Source organism: Myotis lucifugus, unplaced genomic scaffold (genome assembly GCF_000147115.1).
Source record: "Myotis lucifugus unplaced genomic scaffold, Myoluc2.0 scaffold_387, whole genome shotgun sequence".
Taxonomy (NCBI): Eukaryota; Metazoa; Chordata; class Mammalia; order Chiroptera; family Vespertilionidae; genus Myotis; species Myotis lucifugus.
In genome coordinates this window covers 439,923-466,157 of record NW_005871435.1, presented here as the reverse complement: position 1 = coordinate 466,157, position 26,235 = coordinate 439,923, and the positions used below count along the sequence as shown (strand labels likewise).

Sequence of the window (26,235 nt, the reverse complement as noted above, 5' to 3'; positions counted from 1 at the left end):
AATCACTTAAGTATCTAGAAATTCTGTGTGTTTTCTGTCAAGACCAGTTACATTTCCAGTCACTTTCAAGGGAGCTGGCCATGTTAAAGGCCAAAACTGTTGGGAAAATATATTGTAATAAAGGCAATCTGCATTGTCTACCTTCACATTTCAGTCCTATTTGTCTTTGTTTTTTCTTTTTTAAATAGTATGATACTTAGAAAAGTTTTTATTTTGAGTTATACTTTTTCCTTTATAAAATACTCGTAGTCCCTGCTTTCTATATATAGTCTACTAATTTCATATTGTAACTTATATCTTCTCTTCTCCCCCATTATTTAATGTCATTAGTACTGTCTTTAGATTTACTTTTATACTCTTTAAGTATGTTTACACTTCTATACTTGATTTGTTGTCTTTGACCTTCAGTTATGACAGATGAGACCAACTTGCTCTCTTTCCACTCCCTTGCTCCCTCTTTTGCTAATTGTGTAAATTGTATCATTTCTAAATTTTATCCTTTCATGTTTGGTTTTGTCTTGAATTTGTGCTTATTTCCAGACAAAGAAAAGCCAATTACACTATATCTCTTGTGACCTTTTTTTTTTTTTAATGAGGCAAGTTATATTTCTAATTTCTACTATTACTGTTTCTTGTAGAGTGATTTAGAAGCAGTATACGGTACAGAGGAAAGAGCTCTTTGGTTTTGGTCTAGTTGTTTTAATTTTTTTTTTTACTGATTGTAGAGAGAGGAAGGGAGAGTGGGGAGAGTAAAACAGAGAGAGAGAGACATCCATCCACCTGTTGGCTGCCTCCTACATGCCCCCCCCACTGGAGATCAAGCCCACAACCCAGGCATGTGCCCTGACCAGGAATTGAACCAGTGACCTTTTGCTTCATAGGTCAACGCTCAACCACTGAGCCACAACAGCTGGGCTAAAATTTCTTTTTATATTTTGGATACAAAGTCCTTTGCCAGATACATGTCTTAAAATTTTTTCTCCTGTGGCTTGCCTTTCTTTATTTTTTTTTTAAAATATATTTTTATTGATTTCAGAGAAGAAGGAAGAGGGAGAGACAGAAACATCAACGATGAGAGAGAATCATTGATCGGCTGCCTCCTGCACGCTCCCCACTGGGGATCAAGCCCGCAGCCCGGGCATGTGCCCTTGATTGGAATCGAACCTGGGACCCTTCAGTCCGCAGGCCAACGCTCCATCCACTGAGCTAAACTGGCTAGGGCTTGCCTTTATTTCCTTAACAATATCTTTCAAAAAACAAAAGTTTTTTTATTAAAATAAAGTTTATTTTACAATTTTTAAAATTTTTATGGCTTATGCTGTTTGTGTTCTAGCTAGAAACTTTTGCTAGACCCATAGTTACAAATCTTTTTTTTAATAGACATGTTATATAGATTTAACTCCTATATTTACGTTTATAATTCATTTAGAGGTAATTTTTATATATAGTATAAAGTAAGAGTCAAAGTACATTTTTTTCCCATAATTCTTGAAATCAGATAGTATAAACTATCCAACCTTATTCTTTTTTTAAAAATTGTTTTGGCTATCTTAGATCCTTTGCTGGGATTTTGATTGAGTACATTGACTATGCAGATTAATTTGGAGGAGAATTGATATCAGACAATATTAAGTGTTCTAACCCATCAGCATGTTATATGTTTCCATTTATCTAGGTTGTCTTTAATTTCTCTCTGCATTCCTGAACTGGTTTGGCTCAGTGGGTAGCGTCGGCCTATGGACTGAGGGGTCCCGGGTTCAATTTCAGTCAAGGGCATGTACCTTGGTTGTGGGCACATCCCCAGTGGGGGGCATGCAGGAGGCAGCTGATCAATGTTTCCCTCTCATCGATGTTTCTAACTCTCTATCCCTCTCCCTTCCTCTCTGTAAAAAATTAATAAAATATATTAAAAAAAATTTTTCTCTCTGCATTGTTTCATAATTTCACATACAGATCTTATTGCTAGTATATAGAAATATCATTGATTTTTCTATATTGAGCTTGTATTTTGCAACTTTGTTAAACACACTTATTAGTTCTAGTAGCCCTTTTGTAGATTCCTTAAGATTTTGTACATAGATAAGTCATGTTATCTGTGAATAGAGACAGCTTTATTTTTTTCCTTTTCCGTCTTATGCCTTTTCTTCTTTTCTTTTCCTGACTATACTATCAGGGATCGCCAATAAATGTTGAGTTGGTGTGGGTAAGAAGGGACACCTTTGTCATGTTCTAATTCTATGGGGAAATCATTCAGTCTTTCACCAGTAAGCACATTGTTAGCTGTAGGTTTTTCATGGAGGTTGAGGGAGTTCCCTTCTATTCCAAGTTTGCTTAATTTTATTGAGTATTGAATTTTGTTAGGTGCTTCTTCATTTAGTGAGATAATCATATGACTTTTTTAGTCTATTATATGGCAGATTTTTTTCAAATGTTATACCAATCTTGTATTCCTAGGATAAATCCTATTTTGTTGGGATATGTTAACTTTTTTATGAATTGCTGGATTTGATTTGCTAAATTTTTTTTTATTAAGTTATTACATATTTGTTCTTATCCCAGTGGTTCTCAACCTTCTGGCCCTTTAAATACAGTTCCTCATGTTGTGACCCAACCATAAAATTATTTTCGTTGCTACTTCATAACTGTAATGTTGCTACTGTTATGAATCGTCATGTAAATATCTGATATGCAGGATGGTCTTAGGCGACCCCTGTGAAAGGGTTGTTCGACCGCCAAAGGGGTCGCGACCCACAGGTTGAGAACCGCTGCCTTATCCCCACATTACCCCCATCCCCCCCAACTCATGCCCTCACCCCCCTGTTGTCTGTGTCCATTGGTTAGGCCTATATGTGATTTGCTAAAATTTTGTTGAGTATTTTTTGTATCTGTGTTCATGATGTAGTTTAGTTCATTTCTAACATGACTTATTCTTTTTCCTGAGTTTTATTGGCTCCCCTTCACCTTCTGTTGTCTGGCCGTCTCTTTCCCAGGTGCTTCCTTCGCTGTTGTGTGTTCCTTGGTAGCTGCAATTGCTTCATTAAGTGTTCTTTTTCCCTTAATTTCATGTATAATTGTCTCATAATTCCACTTATTTCAGTGGCAAATTATTTTCAAGTATGTTTTGCTTGTCAATAAGGAAGTTGTACTGCTGTTTTTCCACTTTTTAAGGATAGTGTTGTTGAATAGGTGCTGTGTTTATACCATTTTGATACTCATATTTGAATGAGTTGGAATTTGCAGGACTAGCTATTAGCCAGAGTTGTGGTAGAAAAGGAAGATAAGCCCAGGGTAGTGTTTTAGGCTTTGCTGCCCAAGAACACTCACTCCTTTACTATGGTGTAGCCACAACTCCTTTGCCTCTCAGAACCTGACTTGATTCAAGAAGACTTTTTTTTTTTCTGTCCTAAGCTCTGTAGATTCTTTTACTGGTCTCTGGCTCCAAGGAACATAACCCCTGTCTTCAGAGTATTTGTTTCCCCTGGTGCTGTGTGTGTGTGTGTGTGTGTGTGTGTGTGTGTGTGTAATTTTATTGATTACAGAGAAGAAGGGAGAGGGAGAGAGAAATAAGAAACATCAGTGTGCCTTGGCTGGTTTGGCCCAGTGGATAGAGCGTCAGCCTGTGGACTGAAGGATCCCAGGTTCAATTCCGGTCGGGGCACATGCCCAGGTTGCAGGCTCGATCCCCAGTGGGGAGCGTGCAGGAGACAGCCGATCAATGATTCTCTCTCATCATTGATGTTTCTATCTCTCTCCTTCCCCCTTCCTCTCTGAAATCAATAAATAAAAAAGAAAGAAAGAAACATCAGTGATGAGAGAGAATCTCCGATTGGCTGTCTCCTGCAAATCTCCTACTGGGGATCTAGCCCACAACCCGGGCATGTGCCCTTGACCGGAATCCAACCCCAGATCCTTCAGTCCACAGGCTGACGCTCTAGCCACTGAGCCAAACAGGCTAGGGCGAAAGGTGCTGCTTTTTTAGCTCTGTCAGTACCACCACCACCTCAAGTTTCCCTGGGGACTTTCTACTTTTTCTTCACTTCATCTCTATGTTGTTCCCTGTTTAAACTTAGTCCTACTCACAGCACTTTACACTAGGAATGGGGTTCTTTTCTGAGAATGGATACTTACAGTCAGTCTCAGAGGCCTCAGGACCCCTGGGCCTCCCTGCTGCACCTCCAGAGCTTCTCTCACCAGTTCTGCTGATCTCATGTGCTGAGGCCACACTTAAATATAGTTTGGAGTTTGCAGGTTTTCTCTGACTTGTAGATTTGCAAAAGGGGCAGTTGTAGATTTGTAGGGAATATTTCTCCCTTTTGTTTCCTTTGTATCATTTCCAAGAGGAGCAATTGGAAGATTTAGAACTAAGCTGCTGCCGTGTTTCTATGCCAATATTGACTACTGATAGAGTTTGTTGACCACAAGAGCAAGATCAAAAGAGCAAAATGTTTCTCATCGATGTTTCTATCTCTCTATCCCTCTCCCTTCCTCTCTCTAAAATCTATAACAAATAAATTTTACTATTTCATAGTAAGACAATCAAAAAAAGGGAGGAAAGATTTGAGCAGACACCTCCCCAAAGAAGATATAAGAATGAACAAGCTTATGTAAAAATGTTCATATAATTAGTCATTTTGGGAAATGCCAATTAAAACATAATATTGTTATATGTATATCTATAAACATGGCTAAAATTGGTAAGGATCTGGAACACCTGGAATTCTCACACTTACCATGTGACCCAGTAATACTGATGGGTACTGTACTCGCTGTCTGCCTTAGTCTTAGAAAGTGGCCAGATTTGGAACTACAACTTATCCTAGTCATTTGGAATATTTCAGCCAATCAAATTTTTTTGCTACACGTAGCCTGTCTCTTTTCTAATGATTTTGTCCTACGTAAGTGAACAAAAAAGAAAGAAAATGAGAGTTGCCAGTAAATTCTCTGGACTGATCAGGCAGGTTATCAAGCTAGTGAAATAATAATAAATTTATTGTACTTTATAGGGGGTTATTTTTCAGTCTTTTTTCTCTCAAGGATTATCTAAGGAAAGATGTATTTTTAAAAAGTTATTATCAATCTGTCTCTCATGACGTGATAAACATAAGAAACTTTCGGAGTCAGAGCACTAGCAAAGTAATTCTGTCCTTATGACTGTTTATCCTTACTCAAAATCATTTAATAGAAAACAGAAGTTATATTGTAACCAGTGTCATAGTAAATTAGACTTGACCATCTTGGATCTTACTATGCCTTCTTTTAATATTGTAAAAAATTATGTTCCTTCAAATGGAGTAAAAAGCCATTGAAACCCAATGATGCAGCTAAATCCTGCCTCCTGATTAACTTCTAGAATTTCTTCATCCTCTCTCCTAGCTTTGGCGTCATCCCCAGCACTCCCCTGGCCATCCATACACCACTGATGCCAAATCAGAGCATTGATGTCTCCCTGCCTCTCAACACCTTGGGTCCAGTCATGAAGATGGAACCTCTGAATAACCTACAGGTTCGAGTTTTACTTCACTCAGGGTACAAGTTGATATCTTGCCAATTTTATTTTATTATGTGTGTATGTATATAATTTATATTAGATTTGGTCATGGAATCAGATTTGTAATAACTCTGTGGTGAAGAGTTTTATTTATTTTTTAAAAGTCATGCATTGACATGGAAAGTTATTCTTTTACTCAAACATTTAGAAACTTTTAAAGATCGTTTTTACAAACCTTTTGTTTTTAAAACTTACATAGCAAATTTGAGTGTCATTTATATAAAAACTAGAGGCCTGGTGCATGAAATTCCTGCACGGATAGGGTTCCTAGGCCTGGCCAGCGATCGGGGCTGATTGGAGCCATCTCGCCCAGTCCTGATCGGGGCCAGGCCAATTGGGGCCTGCTGGCCAGGGGGCAGGGACCGCGGGAGGTTGGCCAAGAGGAGGGATCGGGGAAGTTGGCTGGCCACGGGGAAGGACCCGGGGAGGTTGGCCGGCTGCGAGAGGTTGGCTGTGGGAGTGCACTGACGGCCAGGGGGCAGCTCCTGCATTGAGCGTCTGTGCCCTGGTGGTCAGTGCGCCTCATAGCGACTGGTCGGTCGTTCAGTCGTAACAGTCGCTTAGGCTTTTGTTTATACACACACACACACACACACACACACACACACACACATTTCGCCCTAGCTAGTTTGGCTCAGGGATAGAGCATCGGCCTGCGGACTCAAAGGTCCTGTGTTTGATACCTATCAAGGGCACATGCCCGGGTTGCAGGCTTGCTCCCCAGTAGGGGGTGTGCCAGAGGCAGCCAATCAATGATTCTCTCTCATCATTGATGTTGCTATCTCTCTCTCCTTTCCTCTCTGAAATCAATAAAAATATATTTTAAAAAAAGATTTCAATAGAGAATCGTGTGGAGGTTATTGTTAAACACACAACCATGTATAGTTAGTTATCTGGATTTAAATATCTGTTGTTAACACGTATCTATGGTAAGTGTAGTAGAATCTTAGAGATGTTCAGAACTTCATCAGGTCTACAAGAGCCTCTTAATCTTGAAAACATTGTAGTTTTTAGAATGTTTAAGTCCTTATTTAGAGTTTTATTCCGTTTTCATCTACTTTGAATTTCTCTTTGAAATATAAGCTTTCTGGGGCTCAAACAATGTGAAGGCAGAGTAGTAAGCTTATGAGCTGAAACTGTAGCAGCCCTGAATGGGTGTTAATAGAGATAAAAGCCCTGGAAGTTGGGGTTGTTTTCTGTTGTTATTGTTGTGTTGTTATAGCACAACTTATTTCAAATGGACAAAACATTAGTATCATTTACTGTATCTTAAGATAAATTGCCTTTGAATGGGAGCTTCCTTTCCAGTACTTTGAGATGTACAAGATGTATCTAGAAAATTTACTACTATGGAAACTGAAGACTTTAAATTGAATGAGTGGGGAAAGGACATCTGGTTTTTCTTTTTGATTAATTGCTATAACACTTTCCTTCAGGTGGCTGAGGGAATATCATATTTTCTTTAGACATCATTAGACACCAAAGCTACTACAGGGCAACTTTTATGCTATCTGAACTCTGCCATTTTGCTAGCGCTCAAATAGCTCTTGGGTCCACTACCCATTAGAACTATTAACTCCATCCATGTTAATTTTTGTTACAAACTTACAAAGGGAGGGGGTGCTTCTTGATATTTAGGTCCATATTCTATTTTAAGGCTATATATTTGGTTTTTATAAATTATATGAGCTGCCCTAGCCAGTTTTGCTCAGTGGTTAGAGAGTTAGCCCATAGACTGAAGGGTTGAAGGCTCAATCCCAGCTCCAGTTGGGGTGTGTGTGTGTGTGTGTGTGTGTGTGTGTGTGTGTGTGTGTGAGGCAACTAATCGATGTGTTCCTCTCACATGGATGTTTCTCTCTGTCTCTCCCCTTCCCTTTCAGTCTCTCTGAAAAAAAAAAAATCAATGAAAAATGTCCTCGCGTGAGGATTAACAAAAAAAAAAAATTTGTCTCAGCCCACGGTGGCTGTCATCTTGCGTCACTATCATTCAAAGGCCAGCCTAAAAAGATGCCTTGTGAAGGATAATCTGAAGACACAGCAAAGAGGATTGATATTCCCATCCTACCAAGAACTTGAAATGATAGAATAGTCTGAGACTATAAAATATGTTGGGGTTTTTTGTGGTTTTTTAAAAAATATATTTTATTTTTTACAGAGAGGAAGGGAGAGGGATAGAGAGTTAGAAACATCGATGAGAGAGAAACATCGATCAGCTGTCTCCTGCACACCTCCTACTGGGGATGTGCCCGCAACCAAGGTACATGCCCTTGACCAGAATCAAACCTGGGACCTCTTGGTCCACAGGCTGACGCTCTATCCACTGAGCCAAACCAGTTAGGGCTATAAAATATGTTTAAAATTACTAAAGAAAAATACCAACCTTCCACTTTCCAGTCAAGACAGGTGGGATTCCATTGCTTACTCTTCTGGAAATACCAGTGTGAGACACTAGTACTGGTGGTGAGACATCAACAGTAAAATTACTTGAAGTTAAAACTAATGTTTCTCAGTAGTTTAAATAGCGACAAAACAAGCTTGTTTGCCAGTATATTAACTACCTTGTTGTTGCAATCGTTGACTGCCTCTTCTTCAGCAAGGGTATAATGATTTAGAATGAAGGTGGGTGAGTCACAATATAAGGTGGCTCACACTAGAAGAATAAAACAAGGATTACTGTACAGATGGAATTGGCTATTACTATGATGAAAGTAAAGTGTTAAGGGGCTTTTCCAACACAAAATCCCAAAGTAAGTAACTAACCCAAATCTACATCTGCTTTCTTTTTATTGAGATCTAACCTCCTGTTGGCCCAGAGAGCCTCTAGCCTAATATTTGAGGACAGTCAGCATGAGTGCAAAATGCTTTACTTTAGAAATAAGAAATGGAATCTGGGTCACAGAAACCAGGGCAAATTTTCTGCTCTTAAAAAAGAAACAGTAAATAAATGAATGTCAGTTTATTTTCCTATTTGCATTTTCATTTAAGATTCAATGAAATGAACTTCCCAAGTAGCAACCTTCATAATTGACTTTGAATCTTAGTCCAAACCCCTCCCTCAAAAGTTTTCATTTTTACAAACCTGTCTTTATAACAAGCAAACTTAAACATGTTCAATCTAAGTGGAATGTAATAAAACATCTCAACTTCTCTAAGAAATATAATTCTATCTGTAGTCAACTGCTGATCATCTTTTTCTCATGGATTCTCCTCTTTCAGGGAATGTCATAATTATGGCTATTTTCTCTTTAATTGGGATTTCCCAGTGGAGAAAATAACCAAAAAACTTGAAAAAAGAGAAACTTTTTCCCACTATAAGCAGCTCTATTTAATGTCTGCTGATGGAAGTTGCAACTAATGGTTAGCTTAAGGTAGGTCTCCCCTTATTCCAGTATGAACAAAAAGAATCAAATCCTAGACCCATATAAAGCCAAATCAAGATTGATTGGCATTTAAACATTATATTTGCATAATGTTTAAATTGAAGAGCTCATGTAGGAAAAGTTAGTACTTTTTTAGTACAACAGACTATAAAATAGGGGAGGATGAGGAGGGATATCTGGAGGTTGAGGAAATGATATTTTGAATGCAGTGTGTGATTTAGCTATTTTGCCTAATTTGATATCTGTATATAGGACAAGTAAATCAAACCCAGCTTCCAGAACTTTAATGCGACACTTAGTAAAAACACTTTTCTTTAAAATGTTCATCAGACTACTTGTTGGCTTATAATCTGTTTGAAACACTATTGAAAGGTTAAAAAGACACTGTTTCCTCTTAAAATGTAAAATAGATTATACTTAGAGACACAAATACTTAATAGAGATTGGAATCTATGAAGTTTTTTCTACTGTACTGATGTAGGTTGTTTAAAAAAAAAAAAAGCCTTGTGAATCCAAGTTATAATTATTACACAAAAAGTCTGAAGCCTGAGCCAGAACAGGCCATTCATATGGAAAAGCCACTGCAAACAGCTTGAATGGGGCTGCAAATTGGGTGGGGCAGGGTCTCAGATAGTCACCAGGGCAGGGCAAATAGTGTAAGCCAGGTTGATGGAGACTCAGATAGGGTCACTGCCTGTCAGCACTGTGGCAGGGAGGTCTCAGCAAAGGAATAGTGGCCACTGCCAGCACTTTTTTCTGGGAGAAAGCTGCCCCCCAGCTCTTGCCCTGATGCCACACAATTTAGATCCTCTCCATAGGTCCCTAGATCCTTTCAAGCTGTTGCTCCAGCACTGGAGTTCAGAGAAAGTGAGTCCAAGTAAGTCTGTGCACCAGCCCTTTAAGAAGAACTGCCTGGGTCTCCAGCAGCTTCCGTGTCATTCATCCGCAATCCCTACTGATGTTTACAGGCCTAAGTTATGGGGACTTCTCTTCCCAGCATTGGAACCCTGGTCTGAGGCGTCTGGTGTGGGGCTGGGACCCCTTTCTCCTCATGGGGAACCTTTGCAGCCAAGATATACCTTCCAATTAAAAAAACACCACAGGTGGATGTCGGGCCAACCCATTCCACACCTCCACACCTCCTACCAGTCTCAAATGTGCTTTCTTTACTTCTCTAGTTGTAGAACTTCCATTCAGCCAGATTTCAGGCAGTTCTAAATGATAGTTCTGTGGTTTAGTTGTAATTTTGATGTAGTTGTAGGAGGCTGCAAGTACCGTGGTTACCTACACTGCCATCTTGACTATCCTCCTTCCCATTATTTCTTCAATTTTTTTTCTGCCCAGTTATCTCTACTTCCGTAATTCCAATTACACATATGTTAGACCACTTGATATTGTTTGTCGGGTCACTGAGGCTATTCTTTTTGTTCTCCAGTTTGGGTAATTCCTGTTGATGTATCTTCAAGTATACTGGCTTTGTTCTGTAGACTACAACCTTCTATTAAATCCATTCAGTATAATTTTTATTTCAGATATTATACTTTTCAGTTCTAGGATTTCCATCTGGGTCTTTGCTAGAGTTCCCCATTTGTTCACCCCAGATGACAACTGGAGAACCTGGAGCCTACTCCTTTATCCCTCCTACTCTCTTTGGCCATCCCTTGGTCCTAAGGGTATGCTTATAGACCCAAAAGAAAAATGACCAGTAGAAGTATCTGAAGAAGGCCCTGGAAACAGTATTATTGCTGTCTATCTAGAAAATTCTTGTGTTCTAGCTGGACAGTCTCTTTGGCCTTGTGGATTCCTTTATCCATGGGTTACAGGGAGGCCAGAGGAGGATTAGTGTGTGGCCTTCTAAACCATAAGACCCAGGACAGGACCCCCAGCTCATCACTGAGGGCAGTTGGAATCCTCTATGCAGTACTTTCTTTTTGGGTTAGCTTATTTCTTCCAAAAATTATCTTTGACTCTCTTGTCTACTAAAAGCTTTCTGTCAGTCTTCTAGGGGATAAGTTGGGAAAGAGGGCTGAAGAGTAGCATTCAGCATGCATAAATTCACTTAATCAACCACCCTTCATTCATACCTGGCATCCCCTTCAAAGTATCATCTATTTAATCATCTCTAAAAGAATCGATCTTTACACCTAGCTGGTTTTGCTCAGTGGATAGAACATTGGCCTGCCGACTGAAGGGTCATGGGTTCGATTCCAGTTAAGGGCATATGCCCGTGCTGTGGGCTCAACCCCCAGTAGGGGGTATGCAGGAGGCAGCCAATCAATGATTCTCTCTCATCATTGATGTTTCTATCTCTCTCTGTCTCCCTTCCTCTCTGAAATCAATAAAAATATATATATTTTTTAAATTATCAATCTTTAGTTTTATGTAGGGGCTGAAGGGCTAAGGTAACTTAGAATGGTGGTAGGGATCTAGTACTCTCACAGCATCTTAATCCTCTTTCCTTTAACATCCCCTTTCCTCATACAGATTCAGAGGTGCTATCAGTCTTAACCCTTTGAGAATTCTGTGGTGTTACTGTTAATTTATTTTACAGTTACAACATTTTATTACTGTTGTAATTTTTTTCTTCCCTATCTTTATTAATTTACTAGAGGCCCCGTGCATGAAATTCGTGCACTCGGGTGGGCGGGAGGGGTGCCCTCTCACAGTCTGGGAGCCCTGCGATGGATCGCCCCAAAGAGGTAGGCCCTGCCCACCCACCCGGGGCAGCCTGCCAGTCGGTGGCCTGGGCCTCCCTCTGCAGGGCAATCATGGGGCAATGGATGGGCCCCCGACCAATCGCATTACACCTGCCTTGGTTGGCCTGGCGCCAGTGGGTGTCATAGCATGGTTGTCCAGATGGTTGTTCCGCTGTTCAGCCGTTTGATTGATTTGCATATTACGCTTTTATTATTATAGATGCCTTTAATTTTTTTTCTTTTAATTATGGCAGAATTTCTTCCAGGAGAAAAAATTTTAATGTGATTTTCAGGCTACTATTTTTATCTGAAAGTCTGATAGCACCTTCATAAAAATGTATTCTTTTCTTCCGTCTATATTATTTTACAATTAGGAGCTTTAGTTCGTGGTGAATCTGTGGATTAAGAATTGGTATTTTTCACTTATAGGGTATTATGAGACAAATGATTTCACTTATTTATGGAATCTAAAGAACAAAATAAATGAAAAAAATTTGAAACAGGCTCAGATTCAGAGAGAGAACTGGTGATTGTCAGAGGGGAGGCGGGGTTGGGACACTGGGTGAAAGTAATGAAGGGACTAGCAAGCACAAATTTGTAGCTACAAAATAGTCATGGGGAGATTAGTAAAGAATGGGGAATACAGTCAGTTGCGATAACTATGTATTGGTGCCACTTGAAATGTTGGAAATATGGAGAGGGACACTATGTAAAGTATATGATCGCCTAATCACTAAGCTGTACACCCGAAGCCAGTATATTTAAAAAAAAAAAAAAAAGTATTGGTCCTTCCCTACATACAGTTTTTGTTATCTTTCTGTCTATCTACCTGTCATCTTTAAACCCCACATTAGTGTTGTATAATAAGGGGATAAATATTAGGGAAACGAAATAATGTCTCGGCTTTTTTCTTTGAATATCTCTTCTAAAACAAAGCAGTATTTCATCAGTTCTATTTATTTAACCTTTGAATGACTAGGGCAGAAAGTGCTGAAGATGCTAGCTACAAAAGACACAATCTTACAGTCCTATTTATTCATATCCTTATGATCTTTGTCAGCCAAAAGGTGTTGGGTTGTGTGTGTGTGTGTGTGTGTTTTTGTTTTTTCCCAGTGTATGGTCCTGAGAAAATTCTGTCCCTTGCTACTCCTACATTGCAGTCCCAACCTGTGAGAAAATGAGTTGCAGATGGTGCCTGTCCCTGATATTTCATGTCTTACATATGTCCATTCACACTCAGAAAGCCCACAGCTCTAGCTATTGTACCGGAAAAACTGGTAAATGCTTCCAAATGGAAAACTTTTTCAGGAGCTTCTATCAAATGAAGCAAACCAGCTTGGCATCTGCTGACTTTTCTTGACTGTTGTGCAGGGCAAACAAGTTCAGTATCAAAGCCTCCTTTGGTCTTTCAAGATTCACAGTTGAGGACTGTGCACTTGGATTGCTTTTATGGGAGCACATGCCACTTAGTGGTTGAGTCCTTGACGTAGTGGATCTTATGGGAACTATAAGAGATCCCCAGATTAGACAGGTAGATCCAATGCTGAAAATAACCCCTAAAGACAGAACAGAACATGAAATATTCCATTAGCAAATGGAGGCAATGGAGTTTTGGTTATAAAGATGAAAACATTTTTTTACCCAAGAAAGCAAAAGAGAAAATTACTTTCTGTAATTTCTACTTCAAATTTTATCAGTTTATTTGTGTCATTTAAACATATCCTTTAAATCTCACCTGAGAAACAGAGTATCTTATATACGAATATTTCATTTCTTACTTGGTTGTTGTTTTTGAGAACACTCCTTATCCTTGTCAAGATATCAAGATTCTACTAGGCAATATCTTTTATCTTAATGCTAGAGGCCCGGTGCATGACATTCGTGCAAGGGGCTTGGCCCTCGCAGCCTCAGCTTCATCCTGACAGTTGTTCGGCTGTTCGGTCTAATTAGCATATTAGCTCTTTATTATATCGGATAACCAGCACTCAACTTGCTTCTGAAACTCTTTACGAATGTGTCTGTTAATAGCAATAAAAGTGATTTGTGGGTTTTCATCTATAAAAATCCCAGCCAACTTTATATTACGATAGTAAGTTGAGAGTTGATGATGAAAAATGGCATCAGTTTTGTGTTTCTGGCTTGATAAATAATTGAAAAGTAGATTCAACCATATGATCTTTATGTAGTAGGGGACTTCCCAAAACCTTAATATACATTATAGGTCGGAATTAAAGGGAACTCACTGGGATTTTCCAGAGCTGGATTGAAGCCCACTTGAGAGCCATGTCCTTCCCTCATACATATGTATACTCTTATATTTTGCTGTAGCATTATATTCAGTGAGATAGGGAAAATTTTGCTTTATTCAAAATTTTTATGTAGGGATTATGCATAGGCTTTATATTATTGAGGCTCATACATCTTGAAAGTAAAACTTGAGAAAACCTTTGAGCCTTTATGCAAACATAAAGAATGTTAACCCTAACCGGTTTGGCTCAGTGGATAGAGCATCGGCCTGCGAACTCAAGGGTCCCAGGTTCGATTCCGGTCAAGGGCATGTACCTTGGTTGCGGGCACATCCCCAGTGGGGAGTGTGCAGGAGGCAGCTGATCGATGTTTCTCTCTCATCGATGTTTCTAACTCTCTATCCCTCTCCCTTCTCTGTAAAAAAATCAATAAAATATATTTTTTAAAAAAAAAAGAATGTTAAATCTCATGGTTGGAAGAGATAACTTTTTTGTTGTTAATCCTCACCTGAGGACACATCAACTGGTTTCCTTCTGCACGCGCCCCGACGGGGGAGGGAGGAAGCAAACCAGCAACTGAAGTACGTGCCCTTGACCAGGAATGGAACCTGAGGCCCTTCGGTGCGCAAGGGCTGCTCTATCCACTGGGATGCACTGGTTTAATGTCTGTTTCAAACCCTATTTCTGATGGAATTTACCCTATATGAGCAGTGATTTAAGTCCAACATCTATAAGAATACTAATGATTTATTACCCTAAAATGGCCCATTTAATATTCCTAAAACTGTTAGGAATTCATTTATATTGAACTGAAATATTTCTTTAAATTCTATCTGTAGATCCTCGTTTTACAGCTGGAGTTTTATAGACAAGTTTCTGTCTGAATCAAGGTTCATGGGGCCTGAAAATCAGTCAGGTGGGCCTATAATGAAAATATACTCAATCTGAATATTTTTTTTCATTTTTATTCCACTTCAGGAAAGCCTAAATTTATGGAAGGACATTTATTTGTATGTACTGCAAATAAATGTCCGTCTGTTGTTCTAATTTTAATAAAAACCAATTAGAAGTAAAACTGGTAAATGTATTTAGTATCAGTTACAGTTTGGAAACTACGGAACATATTTAATTTTTTTCTTCTTAAGTGTGAAAATGAATGGTGCTCCTTGGTTTCGTGGCAACATTTCTTTTCAGGAACCATTGAAGGAGTTTGGAAGTCAGGTACTCCAAATATGAAAGCACAGAACTTCTTAGTTCCATAGCTCGCGCTGGGTTCCTAGCAGTAATTTCTGTCGCATCTCTGCACATTGTCCTGCCCATGTACCTAATCATTTTGGTTGCCACATGCCCTTTTTCTGTCTAGTAGCCACACCTGTGAACCTATTTGATTTCTGACTTGCTGTTAACTAATCTAAGACTGTATCCTTATTATCTAGAACCTAGATTAGGTTCTAAATCAGTTTTACCCGAGGATTTTAAAATGAATGGTGTTCATTCTTATTACAGAGGTCTGTTTTTTTTATTGAGTTTCCTTGGGTCTTTTGTCCCAAGACATACCAGATTGGGGTATGGAATAGCTAATCACTTTAACTGGTAGTTTACTAATTCTGTCTTCACCATTTTATGATTCAGTACAGTATATATGGAGTGTATTTTAAGTTTACCAATAAGCCCTACACAGCAAACAGTTCATATTGTTAATGTACATAGTATTCTAAAGCGCAAAAACTGCAACTAAGGGCACATCAGCCAATCCTATCAAGGTACACAAAGCTGTCATTAAAGGGAAAAAAATAGAGATTGATACCTTAAGGTTTAGAGCCCACACAGGTCTGGCAGAACCTATTTAAGGTAAGACCTTACATTTTGGGGAATTTGTCAGGCAGAATGAAAGGCCTTTGAAAATATTGCTGTTTATTTCTAGCAGCTGAAACTATAGAGTAATTTTGTTGTAGACTCAGGAGGAAGAGATTATTTGGTGTTTGTAACTAGATTGGTCAGTATAGTATGGCAAGTGGGTTCTGTACAGGCAGAAAGAGATTACATGTACATTTGCTGCAACTTTCTGATATATTTTGCCTAACATAGAAAACTTTTTAAAAAACAAGAAAACTACCTGGAGCAGGAACAGATGCAGTATATCTTAGCATTATTTTCCCTTGACTGGGTTCCTTGTGAGGCACACAGCTCCCAGTGACCCTCTCCACATAGGTATATCCTATCAGAGTTTGTGACAGCTGTGTACTTCTAGGCCATACCACCGCTGTGTTATACTGAGGTTTACATCGCCAATCTGGAAGAGCTTGTGTTTATATTTTTCAAAATCCTAATAATGGTCCACAGAGCCCTATGAGATCTAGCCATGCTACTCCCTCCCTTACTCCACTCTGGCCACACTGGCTTTCTCACTGGTCTTCAGATGGGTTTGAAATGGGAGACCATATTTAACCTAAAGATGGTAGGTCTTTTTGGCATTGACTAGAAACATAGAACAGGTAGATTTAACTCCAGCCGCTAGCAGAAAGAGCCACGTCTGCTTGAGTCTCAGATGACATTTATCACACAGTTGGGAGTCAGTGTCATTAAAAACCTGTCCCTCAGAGCCATTCCCCTAGGATCTATTGACTAGTTGGCGTGGAGCTGGAAACCCATTAGAATCATCATTTCTCAGAGAAATTGAGATGGTCAGCATCACTGCCTGGTCTTAGGTTGGACCAGCCTGTAAATAACTAAGTAGAGAGCAGGAATAAAAGAAAAAATATTCTTCAGAGACTTGGAAAGGTCACAAGTGACATCATGGAAGAGTAGATGATATACTCTCAAAGGTGAGCTGTGTGCCACTTGCCTTGGTTTTTCTTGGGGCTGTGCCTCCTGTGGTTATCTGTGGTGAGAGGCTGCATTTGCCAGAGTTCAGACTGAGTTCATCTAGTACCTTTTTATAGTACTTTTGAGTACACTGGAACAAGGTTAGAATATTAATTTAGCCTGTTCGTCTCCAGCTGTGCCACCATAAAGAGGCTGCAGCTACTGCAGCAGGCTTCCTATACTATGGAAAGAAACTAATTGCAGGTTACAGGCTGAAGCTGACAGGCTGCTCTTTCCCCAGCAGCCACTGAAAGTAACTTTTAAAAATCATTATTATTCTTAAGCATTTATAGCTTCCTTTTGTGTTTTCCAAGTGCCTCAGAATCATTTCTATTTGCTCTTCCTTTTGATGTCCATGTGAGGCAAGTTAATATTGTTATGGCCACATGTTGCACGTGACCGACTAGGAACAGAGTATTAGGTAATCTGCTCCTTGGTACCATCTGTGTGATCTGCTGTAGGCATCCTCAAAGTAGAAGCTCAGGTGTGCATTCTGTCCCTTAGCTCATTGAACCCATTTCTTCACTACTTGCTTTTAATTTGGTGTATGGGTATTAATGGGTTTTATACTTACTGACTACAACTTAACAGTAAAAAATATATTTTACATAATATATATACACACACAATACATACATAAAACTGAAACACTTTCAGGAAACATTACTTACTCTTCATGAAATACACTATGATATTTTCTATTCTCTTTTTGATGCCAGTTCCAGACCCCTAAATTAATTTTAAGAACCACCATTTGGTTGTGACCCGCAGTTGTTATTGATTTTTAATCCTCACCCAAGGATGTGTTTATTGCTTTTATTTTTTAAAATATTTTTTATTAATTTCAAAGAGGAAGAGAGAGGCAGGGAGAGATAGAAACATCAATGATGAGAGAGAATCATTCATCAGCTGCCTCTTGCAATGCCCCACACGGGATCAAGCCTACAACCCCGGCATGTGCCCTGACCAGGAATCAAACCGTTACCTCCTGGTTCATAGATCAATGCTTAATTGCTTTTAGAGCGAAGGGAACAGGGAGAAAGAGAGAGAGAAACATCAATTGGTTGCCTCCCATAAGCACCTTGACCGGGGATCAAACCTACAACCTACATATATGCCCCAACTTGGGATCGAACCTGAAACATTTTGGTGTACGGGAGGATGCTTCAACCCAAGCTGGGGCATGACCCATAGTTTTTAAAAATGCACTGCTAAGGAGGTACTTGAAGCTGACGAATACACATGACAGATTTTTCTGGAGCATCAGTTTTACTAAAAAGTAAAGGAGAAATACATTTTTATATTAACATATATAGATGCATTATGGAATAGCATGCAACTTCAAAGAAATTTTGTTTTTATGATGGGCTACTTAGTAGTATACTTCTAATCCTGACCCTTCTTCCTACCTCCACCCCAGTATGTATGTCCATGCTTCCCTCTTCTGTTTAGGGATAGAGACTAGAAAAAACTTGAGAAGTGCTGTTCTTTGGAAACTTTAGAACAAGTTTATATCTTGACTAAACCTAAATGTTTGTTCGGAACTTTGAATAATATATTTTACAATCATTATTTATATTGTGTACATCTACTCAATATGTGTGCCAGTTCCTGTTCTAGAAACTGAGAATACAGAGTGAACAAGAGGCAGAAATCTCTTCCTTATGAAACTCATATTCTACTGGAGGTGGGACACGAGGCATGGGGACAGGCAGTAAACCAACAAATTAGTAAAATAGTATGTCAGATGAGAGCAATGAAGAAAAATAAAGCAGATTGAAGTGGGGAGTCCTAGAATTGGAGATTGAGTGGTGTAATTTTATAAGTATGTTGGTCATGCAAGAGCTACCTGAAAAGATAATCCTATACTAGTATAATAAAAGCCTAATATGTTAAGTGTCCGGTCATCCAGTTGGCCATTCAACCAAAGTGTAATATGCTAATGATATGCTAAGGCCGCTCAACCACTCGCTATGATGTGCACTGACCACCAGCAGGGGCAGATGTTCCAACCAGTAGGCTAGCTTGCTGCTGGGGTGGAGCCCTCCCGCAGTCCCTCCCTGGCTGGCCAACTTCCCACGTCCCTCCCTGGCCCCAATCATGCACCGGTGGGGTCCCTCAGCCTGGCCTGTACCCTCTCACAATCCAGGACCCCTCAGGGGATGTCGAAGAGCCGATTTCGGCCCAATCCTGCAGGCCAGGCCAAAGGACCCCACTGGCGCACGAATTCATGCACCAGGCCTCTAGTATTTGATAAAAGTAAAAACCTAAAGGAGGCTAGGAATGAGCCGTGCATGTTACTGAAGGAAGAGAATGCCAGACAAAGGAACAGCAAATGCAAAAAGCCATGAGAGAGGAGTGTGCCTGGCATGTGCAAGGAGCTCAACAACAGGCTTCTGTGGCTGACATGGAGCGAGCATGAGAAGAGTCGTAGCACATACAATCAGAGGTAATAGGCATTAGATTATAAGCAATTGCAATTGTAACTTTAATTTTTATTCTGAGTGAGATTGGAGGTTTGAGCAGAGAAGTATTTGTGAGCTGACCTACATTTTAAGTTTACTCTGGCTGTTGTGTCAAGAATAGACTGAGGAAGGTAGGTGTACGGAGTGGGGAAGGCAAGAACAGAAGCTGGGAGACCATTAAAAGGCTTTGCAGTATTCCATTTCCTGAGTTTGGAAGGACAGCAGGTTATTTTAACGATGAGGAGGAGAGAGCAGGAATTTATTTTGGACATGTTCATTTGAAATACTATCTAAGTAAACATACCAAGTAGGCAGTTGGATATATACGTGATAATTGATGTCTAATAGGCAAGGTAGGTATTGATGTATCAAAGCTCTTGGAAAATAGTTCCCCAACTTGTCTGGGTTATACTTGTTAGGATAGTTAATTTAAAAAAAAAAAAAAGGACCTCCCTCCTACTTCCAAAGCAATCAATATCATACTCTTTAAGGTTGACTTAGTTCTCTTTAAAAGTAACTGCCATCTGGATTGGAATCGAACTGGCTTCATACTGTGTTCCCTTGATTCTTTTATGCCTTAACTCCTGAGGAGTGATTGGCATATCCTTGGAGAATCTAGTATTCTTTGTGAATACATATGTTATTCTTCCTTAGCATATAGATGTTATTTTAGCTGAGTGATTTGAGACTAAAAGAGCCCACATATCACCCCATCCCTGCTTCATTCAGTATCAATTTATGTAATGCGAGAGATGTTGGGATTATGTTATGCACATAAATGATGTAGAGGTAGAAAAAAAGGATGAGAAATGAGTATTTAATTCCATTTGCTCAACATCTTCACCTTAATTTCATGCAACAGATACTCATTGAGCCACTAGTATGCTAGTGAAAAATGAGAGCCCCTGCACTCCAGGAGCTCATTGTGTTCAGGGTGAGGCAGGTGTAAAGTTAGTACTACACCAGTTGTATGCTGCAGTGGAAGTGTATGCACTGGGAGCTATACGGGGAAGGATAAGAGCTATCCTGAGAAATCTCAAGCTTGAACTGAATCTTAAGATTACATAGAGCCCTGGCCAGGTAGCTCAGTTGTTTAAAAGCAACATCCCAGATCAGTGATCGGCAAACTGCGGCTCGGCAAACTGTGGCTCGTGAGCCACATGCGGCTCTTTGGCCTCTTGACTGTGGCTCTTCCACAAAATACTGGCTCTTCCACAAAATACCGACCTCTGCACATGGGCCACAAAGTTCCAATCGCACTGTACATGTGCGCCTGCACGTGGTATTTTGTGGAAGAGCCGCACTCAAGGGGCCAAAGAGCCGCATGTGGCTCGCGAGCCTCGGTTTGCCGACCACAGTCCCAGGTTATAGGTTCAATCCCTGGTCAGGGCATATACAATAATCAACCAATGAATGCATAAGTAAGTAATACAACAAATCTCTCTCTCTCTTTCTCTCAAATCAATAAATAAAAATTTTAAAAAAAAAAGATTACATATTTTCCAGACAGCTAAAACTTCAGAAGACTTTATTAAGTAGAAAGAGCAACAGGTAAAGAGGCACAGAGCTGTGTGTTTGAAATGCATCTCTAGCCAAGAGTAAAAGTTTGAGAGCTGCAAAGTGCAGATTTTGAAAAACTAATGGAAAAGAGCTGAAACACTTCCTCCCAAAGAGTGATCTGTGTGCAGTTGATCTTGTCAAAAGATGATATTTTACCAAGGGCACAGTAGCAAGAAGAGGCATTAAGCTAACGGTTTGCTAATAGGCCTTTTTATCTCTTCCGATCTCTTAGCATAGTAGTAGTGCTACATTTGAGCATGTGTAAGATGTCCAGTAAGTCTAATATGATCGTCCTTAATTATGAAAAATTCCGAGTAAAAACGGTAAAACGGAAGACCGGGAATTTTTCCTTAACAAACACTTGTTATAATACTTATTTTAAGGCACCATTCTAAGTGCTTTGCAAATATTAACTCATTATCTTATAATAACCCATGCATTCAGTACTGTTGTTATCTCCATTCTAAAACAGGAAACTGGGTGGGTACTACTCGCCCAAAATCACACAACCAGTAACAAGAGTCAGAATTTGAAATCACGTCTGATCTGGTTCCCAGGTTCATGTTCTGAACCACTGTGTCCATTGTTTCTGCTTTTCCCAGCTTCTCAGAGTTATGTAGAACAGAAGTCCAGGAACCCTGAAATTGTATGTCAAATGTTGCACGCACATTTTTCAGAAAGAGGGTCCATGGCCTACGTCTATGTATTAAAAGCATCCGCAAGCATAATGGTTTAGCACTGCTAACCTAACCTAGAGGAGCTTTTCATGTCCGTTTCATTGCTAAAGAGCTCCAATTGGAATATGGATTACCTCACAACAAGATATTTAAATTTTTGGTTAAGTACCACCAATATTATTCCTTGGAGGACAAGGATTACCCTGTATTCTTTATATATCAAATGGTTAGGACATAGTAAACATTAATAAACGAATGAATGGCACATTGTGAAATATGGCTGCTTTATATTCAAAGATAATAGTAGATAATCACTTTGCATTTCACATAAGACCTTCATGTAACCACATTACACCACCCCAGTTTTCACCTCTAAATGCCCTTTATAGAGCTGGCACTCCTCTATCCTCTTGGTGCCCTTATTTGAAATGAGTTCTCCTTCTCTCAATACTAACTAAATATTAATTAGACAATGCCTCTTTCCCAGAGGCCCACGCTGGTATAAATCTTTTGAAGTGGTACTCTAGCACCTCTAAAATGTCAACAGTCCCTCTTTTCCTAAGGTTAGTTTCTCCACTTATATTCACCATTCTCTAACTTCTTGAGAATCCTGCTGTTCCAGCATTTTGGGCATCAGATTATGTGATATAGATCACTCCTAGGAGGTTGGTAATTGAAAGGTTAAAAACACAGTTACTCCTGTTATTTGCAGATTTTTAATATTTCCTACAACTTTTGTGATATGCTATGTTAGTACAGTTTTGGTAATATTATACTTAAAATCTTTTTATTCTTGAAATATTAATGTTTATTGCTTATAATATTATATGTAAGATCATTTTTCTTGAATAATTGGTATTTATTGCATGTAACATTATCATATTTAAAATCGTTTTTCTTGGAAAAAAGACACACACAAATTACAAGGAAAGTAATTGATGAATTCTTCTGGGAGAGAGAACAGAAAGACTGTCAAGTAGACATAACCAAACTATGGAGGAGGAAATAAAGGTACTATTTAAGGTTGGGAAGATAGTAAGTCTTTGGAAAGAGGATATTTGGAGCTCATAGCCAAAGTTTGATGAAGAGTAGATATGCTGTTGAAGTGTGGGCATTTGTCCCCACAAAGAAGTGTTGGGGGTGGGGGATATAGTGGTGCTAGATAGGCACTCCCCCCACTCTTTGTTTTCTTAGAGCAAAATGAAAGAGAAATGGGCATGGTTACTGATTATAGAACTTGCCCAGAGAAATGTTTTCCTGCAGTGCCAAGAGCATAACTAGGAAAGTCACTAATGACAGAAACCAGTGGGAAGTGGTGGTTTAAAGCAATTCTCCTCCTCTTCTCCCTTCTTACAGTGTATGGTTCTTATAATCTGCCTCACTGGAAGCTGCCTGTTTCTGAATGCATATGCCAACCAGTGTTGCCCCTGAATAAAAATACTAACTTTTTAAAAAATATAAACAGCGTGCTCTGAATGGAAAGGGCCATGGAAGCTTGTATTGTGAGAAGAAAACTCATTTCTTTGCTTGCTCAAAGGCTTTTTCTTTTTTTTAAATCCTCACCTGAGGATATATTTATTAATTTGAGGGAAAGGAGAGAGGGAGGGAGGGAGGGAGGGAGGGAGGGAGGGAGGGAGGGAGGGAGGGAGGGAGGGGAAAGAAAAAAAACACACCAGTCAGTTGCCTACCGTATGTGCCCCAACCAGAGATGGAACCCGAAACCTTTTGGTGTATAGGACGATGCTCCAATCAACTAAGCCACTTGGCCAGGGCCAAAGGCTTTTCTTCTTATAGTCGTCTGTTGTACCAGTATTTGACCCACAAGCTTTTCCAACCATAAGACTTAAGAAATAAGATTTTATAAAAGAAACAACTTTTAAAACCAACATCTAAAAAAAGATAAGGGGCAGTATGACCACTTATTTTGGAGGGGGCGGGGGGGATCAGGTTTTAGGGTCATACAAATTGCATTTGAGCCTGGTCCTTCTGTGTACTAGCAGTGTGACCCTGGATCTTTTTGAACCTCAATTCCTCATCTGTAAAATGAAAAGGGAGTGACAACTACTTTGGGATGGTAATAATGAGTATTAGAAATTATATCATTAATAGGTAGGTGGTAGCAGCAACTACTGTTAATAACCATAGAAACAAAGGAATAATTGAATAGAATTCTGGGTATGGAACTTGTGCCTTGAATTCATTCCCCCTGGAGCTCCTCCTAGAGAGAGGTGGTGTTGCAGGTTGTCCCAGTACTCACTCTGACAGTGCAATGAGTAAGGATATGCTTTGCAATGTATGGGCTGGTGTGTCTTGATTTGAGGGGTCCTGCTCTATCTAAAGGAGAAAAGAAATAGGGTGATATATTTCAAGACACATAAATGTTCTTTTCTGTGTTCTAATTTTCCCTTGTTCTTTCCTGGCAGGTAGCTGTGAAAAACAATATTGATGTCTTCTACTTCAGCTGCCTCATCCCACTCAATGTGCTTTTTGTAGAAGATGGCAAAATGGGTGAGTATGTCCTCCTGTCCTGGCAACTATACCTTTGCCCTTCCTCTGAATGTTAGGCGGAGCATAGCCCAAAAGTACAAGTTATTTTTTTTTAATATATTTTATTGATTTTTTACAGAGAGGAAGGGAGAAGAATAGAGAGTTAGAAACATCCATGAGAGAGAAACATCGATCAGCTGCCTCTGCACACCTCCCTACTGGGGATGTGCCCGCAACCAAGGTACATGCCCTTGACCGGAATCGAACCTGGGACCTTTCAGTCTGCAGGCCGACACTCTATCCACTGAGCCAAACCGGTTAGGGCAATACAAGTTATTTTGAAGTTTGAAAAAAAATGGGATGGGTAAGGCTATTCTAAAGCTCTAATAATTGCTAATTATGTATTCGCCTGAGTCACAGTGGTCTTGTTTTGCTGTTGGTCTCTAAATTACAATGCCATTTTTCCCCGTCACCCCAGCATACAGAGTACAGGCATACCTCATTTTACTACACTTCACAGATACTGCATTTGGAAGTTTGTGGCAATCCTGCATTGAGCAAGTCTTTTGGTGCCATTTTTCCAACATTTGCTCACTGGTTTCTCTGTCACATTTTTGTAATTCTCTCACTATTTCACACTTTTTCATTATAATTATAGTAATTTGTAATAAACCACTAATATTACTCATGTGGTTGTTGACATTTCTCTCTTCCCTTACTTATAAAAGCACCATCTAATAAAACTAGTATATATTGGTACATATTAAATTGTATTGGCACTTAATTGACTTGGTTCTTACAGTCCTCTTTGGGTAAGCAAGACAGACATATGGTGAAATTAAGGATCAGAAAGGTTACAAACTTACCTAAAGTTACCAAATAGGAAAAACAGTAGAGCCAAAACTAAACCCTACATGTAAGCTCTTCCAGTGTATCTTAGTACTACTGATGCGGGATTAATTGACTTGGAGTATAGCATCTCTGCATGGCCAAAAATCGGCTCCAGGCCCAGGCTACCCCTGGCTGTATTGCTATTGTAAGAGCCAGCACTCGAAAGGAGAAATGGTGCAAGTCATCAGAAATCAGAATATTGACAGATTGTGCGCATCCTTCCTTTCCCTCTGCTTCCCCATGCAGAGCGCCAGGTCTTTCTTGCAACATGGAAGGATATTCCCAATGAAAATGAACTTCAGTTTCAGATTAAGGAATGTCATTTAAATGCTGGTGAGTAATGACTACATTTAATTTTTTGTCTTTATTTACCTCTTCTTTTTATACCTACCTTGTTTCTAGTGGTTATATGGTAGATATATTACTTTGCAAACTTCTCTTTAAAAAACCTGAGATGTTTTGATGTAGATACTAGATTACTATAAGCCAACAGATTTAAGAAACAAGCTAGAATGGTTCCATCTTCACAGTTCAGTAGTTGAACATGTGTTAGTCATATTATTTGAACATCCTATAAGCCATCGAATAATTGAAATGGCATTTAAGGATGTATACTCTCCCTAGAATTAAAAGGACTATTTTTCCTTTATTATCTACCTTCAGTATGGAAGGAAAAGTGACTCTGATATCCTTATTTAGAATCTTGTGTTTGTTATTAAATAAGAATACATCATAGTTGATTAAAGACTAGTTGGTAACCTTTTTCTTTCTTGCCTTGTATCAGCATTTATCATGATGCTAACCTCTTTAATCGCCATTAAAAAAACCCCAGACCCTTTTGTAGTTATTTTTATTACCATATTACCATAATAGAGGTAACACAAGAGGAGAAACAATAGCAGCTGTCAGTCCCTAGGGCTTTGATTCACTGAAGTGTTCCTCAAGAGTGGAAGGAGCACTAAACTCTTCAGAGTCCTGCCTTTGTCCAGTCTCTTTAGGTTAATACAAGGTTAAGTTTAAATAAAAGTTAGCCTTGGTGCTTGGTCCATACCTCCTTTTTCTTCATTTACCCCTCATTTCATTCCCCATATGTTGCCGGTTCTCATAAGTGTTTTTCTTATGCTGCCATCCCCTTATAGCTAGAGCATAGTACTGAAAGAGGCAGTATGGCAAGTACAGAGAGGAAAAAACTGTCTTCTCGCTCCAAATTTTTCTTTTTAATTTTAGTGTTTTGGGCTCTATGATGTATTCATGCTCTGTTCAGACAGATCTTTTCTGACAAGGTTTCTCCAGAGCCCTTGGAGAGGTGTTTGAGGAGATAAGTCTTCTATAATTTTTATTGTAATAACTAGTTAATTGATTTTCTTCAGGTATACCATATATCTGCCTTCTTTCCAATATATTCTTGGTCTAGGTTCTC

The 26,235-nt window shown here is 39.3% G+C and overlaps 1 protein-coding gene and 1 pseudogene across 6 annotated transcripts in view; one reads left to right on the top strand and one right to left on the bottom strand.

The window, feature by feature from the left end:
- AP2B1 (adaptor related protein complex 2 beta 1 subunit) overlaps positions 1 to 26,235 on the top strand; it is a 96,870-nt gene that overhangs the window by 58,896 nt on the left and 11,739 nt on the right. For 4 of the 6 annotated variants that reach the window (XM_006101919.3, XM_006101918.3, XM_023743402.1 and 1 more), the window contains 3 exons: positions 5,374 to 5,503; positions 23,861 to 23,945; positions 25,062 to 25,148. In XM_006101919.3, the coding sequence (XP_006101981.1) occupies positions 5,374 to 5,503; positions 23,861 to 23,945; positions 25,062 to 25,148 (302 nt within the window). Of the gene's footprint in view, positions 1 to 5,373; positions 5,527 to 22,346; positions 22,449 to 23,860; positions 23,946 to 25,061; positions 25,149 to 26,235 lie in introns of those variants that run through there. The other 2 variants (XM_023743404.1, XM_023743405.1) reach the window with 2 other exon arrangements.
- Positions 6,959 to 7,223, bottom strand: LOC111823082 (annotated as a pseudogene).